The 6,071-nt window shown below is 39.2% G+C and overlaps 1 protein-coding gene across 2 annotated transcripts; it reads left to right on the top strand.

Moving 5' to 3' along the window:
* Nucleotides 1-1,996: 1,996 nt before the first annotated feature.
* On the top strand, nt 1,997-4,785 carry mrps33 (mitochondrial ribosomal protein S33). Of its 2 annotated transcripts, none has more exons than XM_076721761.1 (3): nt 1,997-2,184; nt 3,778-3,994; nt 4,142-4,785. In XM_076721761.1, the coding sequence occupies exons 2-3, from the start codon at nt 3,780-3,782 to the stop codon at nt 4,245-4,247; spliced, it is 321 nt and encodes a 106-aa protein (XP_076577876.1). In that variant the 5' UTR covers nt 1,997-2,184; nt 3,778-3,779; the 3' UTR covers nt 4,248-4,785. The 2 variants fall into 2 exon arrangements, with proteins under 2 accessions (XP_076577876.1, XP_076577875.1); XM_076721760.1 differs by having other exon boundaries at nt 3,775-3,994.
* The last annotated feature ends 1,286 nt before the right edge of the window (nt 4,786-6,071 follow it).

The raw sequence follows: 6,071 nt of genomic DNA, 5'->3' as shown, positions 1-6,071 counted from the left end.
ACTCTTGCTTAGCACTCCTGAATGAAAATGTTCTGTTAAAACAATGAAGGTGAAGGAACTGCTCACACATATCCTCAACTAATGCAACCAATTTCATGAAAATGTTCTGTTAAAACAATGAAGGTGAAGGAACTGCTCACACATATCCTCAACTAATGCAACCAATTTCATCAGCTGGCTCTATTCTTTTCTGGTAACACTGTGAATCATTGACATACTGTGTATCAGTTGACATCATGTCATACATTAACAGCAAGGTTACCATTAAAATAATTTCTTGTGGAACTTAATATTCTTCCAAACGGGAGATGCGAGCAACAGGCAGGTAGCTGGTAATGTAATAAAGTAGTTAAAATTGAAAGTAGTTGAAATTAATTTACTTTAGTCTAAACAGTTTCAGTTATCAGTATGATTGTAAGCTATGATGTTTATGTCAAGTTGATTTCAAATATGAGGGAGACTGTATGTGAGGAAGGACCAGAATTATACAAGTCACTTATGTTTGGCATGTGACCACAAGTCAATTATGGATGTATGAATGTTACACTATTTTGCCAAATATGGTTTGTTATACCAAGGTAACTGCCTGGGCGGCTCTCATAATGGCTATACCTTGCTAAATTTTGTGCAAACCACAGCATAAGTTGACCAAAAATGGATCTACAAAAGAACCCTGGGATGTTTTATCTTGCCTCTCCCTGACTTTGAGCACCACAGCATGGAGACTCCAAGATCCTCCTAGTGGCACTGAGAGTTTGTGGCACCACAGTGGCAGCCTGTGGCATTCTGTGGCTGCTGAGTGGCACTCACTCAGCTGTTCAGAGGCGTTTCCCTCAACTCGCTGTCAAATAGGATGGGGACAGATTTTTGTGCATGGTTTGTTGTCAGGACAGGTCAGCAGCAATAAATCTGTTATACTGTTTATCTTTCGTTCTTCTGATGTAATGATTTCTACCTTAGAGGTCATGATTCCACCCATTTAGCTACATAAAAAGGGACAAAAATACACACTATGCTAATGACTTTCTGTGCATGGTTTGTTGTCAGGACGGGTGAGCAGCTGTAAATCTGTTTTAGGATGGTTGTTGAGCAAGCATGTTTCACTTCCTCGTAATATTTAAGCAGCATCAGAGTGACAACACGCACTGACATAGAAAAGTAATATGTAATATTAAAATATTTAATAAAAATACAATTTACAATTGTGAAAATATTATAATATTTGACACAGGGTGCCACTTGATGTCCACCCCCATAGACCCGTGGACATTAAAATGTCCAACTTTCCAGCAGAAATAAACATGTCTGGTATAAACTCCTGCTATGAAAAACAGTTTTGGTCTCTAGCTAATTTCCCTGTTCATGACAGGTGCACAGAGGTTGAATTTTTATGTAAATATCTAAATATCAAAATTATATTTAGGCTTAAAGTTCTGCATAATTATGGGCATGGCCGCTTTGATTGACAGCTTGCTGCTTCAGTCGACTAGTCTCAGCTCCACCCACGCTCCACCTCTTTGGACTAGCCGGAAGTTTGACAGAGCGAGGCGCTGCAAACATGGCGACTGAGTGTTTCTGTCAGTGAACATCAAGCAACTGGCTTTTCAGAAACCTATGGATGATATCACGGAGACTACGTCCATATTTTATATAGTATGTCATATACAACCAAACATACTCAGCCTACTGTCGAACGTACGCGAACTTTGAATTTACAACTAGAAGCCCACTGAAAACCGGAACTTTGTGCGAAACCTGTCAAACACACAGACCTCTTAAGAGCGACGGACTTCCTGCCGGCCCGTGATTTAATAAAATACACACTCTACTCCATCAATAAGGACAGACTATCCGCGTTAATTTAATGACAACAACGTGATACATTTATGTGCAATTTATAAACATGTATCCTGTCTGAAATAAATTACCACTTTTCGACGAAACAGGAAGTAGACCTAAGTAACCAATCAGCTTCACGGAAATTTGTGTCATGCGCAATAGAATCTGTGATGGCAGAACGGCGTGTGAAGGTTAACGTTAGTTCAAACATTAGTACGATAAATTGAACTATAATCGTCATTTAATTAGAGTTAAGGATTATTTAGTTATTTAGCTATTTTTACCAGCGTTTATTCTGAGTTTTACTAGTAACTATACGTACTTCCTCACAGGCTACAGACTCAGGTAAGACACAGCACTGTCAAGAAGGCTAAGTGACCACAAGTTCTGGGATCCATCATGTTGTTACATGAGCTAAAGTAATAATGCCGAATGTTGTTCAAACGTAAGATCACATTTAGAGTACTTATTATAGATTTTTTTTTATTCAATAACAATAATAAGAATAAGAATAATAAAGTCCATCAGGCACAGGTCAGGGGACCCCAAAGCCAGGGGCTCCGTTTGTTATTATTGTAAGTTATTATTAGTTTAATTAGTTATTATTGTTGTTATTATAGCCCAACTGATGCTGGGTTTTTGAAGCAGATAGCGATATTGGTATTTGTAGTTTAGTTACTATAGACTAACATTGCATGTTGGAAAGAGTCTTTTAGTATTGATTATCAGCAAACCAGATGCAACCAGCAAGTAAACTAACATTAATCAAGCAATTTAAATATATTAAAATGCAGAAACCCCTGCATTAAGAATATTTAACCGGTGTCTCAGGTTTCAGTTGATGGTTTCTGTAGTCATTTATAGTACAGTGTTCTGTATTTTTTAGTTAAATTTTGTGCAGAGGGGTGCCAGTATGGATTTGCAGTGGCAGGAAGGGTTGGACAGGAGTATAACCACTGCTTTTCATCTCCAGAGTAAATAGAACACTGACATTCAGGTGTAATTTGGAACCAGCAGCACTTTAGAGTTCTGCTTCACCAATGAAGAGACACAAAACAACTAGAAATGACCCAAACACACTGAGCCTGCAGTGATGTATGAGAAAAAAAGTGCACATTTGAGATGCTTGAATATTTAGCATTTTGCTTGAAAAATGTCTGAAATTATTACTGTTGCCAGTGAATTTTCTGTTCATTATCTGATTGATTAATCAACTAATTGTTTCAGCTTCTGCAAGCATATTCATTTCCTGTGCAGCTTCCAGACAGCATTTCAGGAGTAGAGTCTTCCCGAAAGATCAGCCGGGTTGATATTATCAGCTGACTTTATCTGATGATAGTCATATCATAGTGATGTATATGTTGACAGCTCAGTAAGAAGAAATGTCAGTCCAGAAATGTCTAAGATGTGTTTGAGGTCATTTAGAAACAGTGAGAGCACATGCAAGTTTATTTATACACTGTGAAATGTCTCTCTGACTGCATGTCATGATTGTTTATTAAACAATTCAATGTATTATTATTAATAGTGTTTATTTAAGTTGTGTGTACTTATTTAAGGCTGACATGTTCACTCCTTTCCTCGGTGTTTGTGTCATTCATGAGCTTCCATTAAAGTCATAAAGCAACCCTTAATATTCTTAAATTGTCAGTAAGAGCAGAGCTAATGCTAAAGCTAGCTCGCTGCCTGGTGACATTGATTGTGCACTTGTGTACAACAGAGGAGAACGAGCCTTCAGACCCACATGCCTCTGATTGGTTAGCCAACACAACTGTCAGTTGGGAATGCTTGATGTGATACATCACAGCACAGCACACAAAGCTCAGTATCTGACCTCGTCAGGTGTTCCATGCTCAGTCAGTGCCCCGCACATGTAATAATTGACTTTATGCTCCACCTGTCTCAAGTTTTAAGTCTTCTCTCGGCTCTGTTCAGCAGTCATGGCTGGTCTGTCCAGTTATGCCATGCGCATGGCCAGACTGAGCGCCCAGATCTTTGGGGAGGTTGTGCATCCAACAGACACCAGATCTATGAAGGTGGTCCGACTGTTCCAGGAGCCTCCCATGGCCAAGAGGAAGGAGGTGTACAACTGGTACCCACAGCACAAGATTTACTACGCCATGACCCAGAAGCTCAGGTTCATGGGACTGTTCAGGTACTCTAGAAACGATTAAATACACCTCCCACACCAAAACAAACCTGGTAAACTCAGTATAACTTGCATTTCCACTACACTTATTTCATGGGTACTAAGCTCTCAGTGAGCATGGTGGAAGTTTTAATAAAATGTTGTCCTTCTCAGAGATGAGCACGAAGACTTCAAGGAGGAGATGCTTCGCCTGAGGAAACTGAGAGGAAAGGGGAAGCCAAAGAAAGGAGAGGGGAAGAGAGCGACCAAGAAAAAATGAGCTACAACGTTTCTGCAGCTCCATCTTTACACAGGACTATTTTTTCCTTTTCATGGAGGCAGACCGCGCTGGACTGTGTACAGTATGACTGTGGGGGGATGTTAATCCTGAAAGAATCAATTGGTCTGGTCAGGACTGCCCAGTAACTTTGTCTGAGGCTTTTCTATGTTTGTCAGTCAGATTTACATATGCAACATTCTCATCTACAGTATGTTGGTTGTATTTAAGTGAATTCCATCCATTTCTTGTTTAACAGTCTTTTGCAATGGGTGAAACAGTATGGAGCCTCAAACTAATATGGAGCGTTCAGCTGGCTACTGCTGAAACAACCTGATAAATAGGACTGTCTGAGAGCACATACAACAAAAAGAACCGTTTTTGTTGAATAATAACACATTTTGGTCTGTGGCAACTATATTGTACCTCATGTCAAATGGTGTTAACAGGTGTCATCTTAACTGTTCGTGGGATGGTTTGAAAATGATGCAAAGAAACTGACATCTTTCATCTTTTCAAAATAAAAGTAATGTGAACAATGTGGACTGTTACAAAACTCTTTCTGCCTGCTGTTCAAAGACACTGCAGTAAAACTACAACAGAGTACGCAGACAAATATATAAATATATAAATATGTGGGTGTTTCGAATGCTAGGCCAGATATAGGCGTGGGGGTCACTGCAGACATGTAAATGACAATTAAATAATGCTAAAAATGTAGAAAAAACTGTGCTGTCAATAGTCCAATTCACATTTCCAGATGTGGCTGGATGACCACCTGCCTCTGGATCCCACACTGCCAGTGCCCCCCAAAGTTCCAGTGCATGTCAATGGTAATGGTAATTAATTTTATGTAAATCTTTTTCACCACTTAAGTACAATATTAAGTAAGACAGGTCATGCATTATCACATTGACTTTTGCCCTGTCTCATGCATGGATAAATAGTTTTGATAATGTTGTTTGAATGAGCAGAATGAAATTCCAGTGAATGATCGAGCACTAGCTCCAGTCACAGGAAGTAAAGGTGGCGAAAGTCTCCAGAAAGCTTGTGTGCTTTTTATTACTGTTAATTGATCTTCCAAAATATAGAAGACCAGTGTGACAGAGATATGTTTTTTTTTTCTTTCCAATGAATTCTCATATTGTTTGCTATAGGTAGTGGATTAGGTAGAAATTCATGTGCATTTATATTTTGAGACTTCGAGCTTGCTGAGGTCTCAAGCATGGCTTAGAGTTGGGTCAAGGGGAGCACTGCAGCCAATAATGGTGTATAAAAGAATCTGTGTCAAAACTTACACAAGGACAGCTGCATAAGGTGTGGATATAATTGCCACGTCTTTGCATGTTAGTATTTTTCAGTGTCTGTCAACCCCATGGAAATGATCTGCATTGATTAGAGTACGTACATTTGAGTAGACGAATAGAGGAATGAAGAGGACTGAATTGACAGTCTTCATCATCAAGTTCTGTGGAGTGGATAGGCTCTCCTCAGGCCCTGTGTCCAAATCTTGTTTTAAAACCTTTTTTTAGTTGAGTTCATGTTGTGATCACATGATAAATATTCACAACATAAAGTTGTAAAGAATCAAATTGCCAGGCAAACTTGGGGCCCATCACTGATTTTCCAGGACAGGAGAAACTGGTTGGTTTGTGGGTATGATGGGATGCAAACTCAGTGGGAACTTAACGCACAGATAGCCAGTGGGAGGGAGCTCAACAGAAAACTGCTGTATATTATATTAAAGGCCCCATTTTTTGGATGGGCTTTTTAAATTTTGAACTTTTTTTTTTTTTCTTCACCATGCGGCCAATTTAAACCCTAATT

Source organism: Chaetodon auriga, chromosome 22 (assembly GCF_051107435.1).
Source record: "Chaetodon auriga isolate fChaAug3 chromosome 22, fChaAug3.hap1, whole genome shotgun sequence".
Lineage (NCBI taxonomy): Eukaryota > Metazoa > Chordata > Actinopteri > Chaetodontiformes > Chaetodontidae > Chaetodon > Chaetodon auriga.
This window is presented reverse-complemented; position numbering and strand designations above follow the sequence as displayed.

Excerpts from the sequence above, each read along its gene's own strand:
- mrps33 (XM_076721761.1), top strand. The coding sequence starts at position 3,780 with ATGGCTGGTCTGTCCAGTTATGCCATGCGCATGGCCAGACTGAGCGCC. Across the intron at positions 3,995-4,141 it reads AGGTTCATGGGACTGTTCAG|AGATGAGCACGAAGACTTCA; the intron begins GTACTCTAGAAA and ends TGTCCTTCTCAG.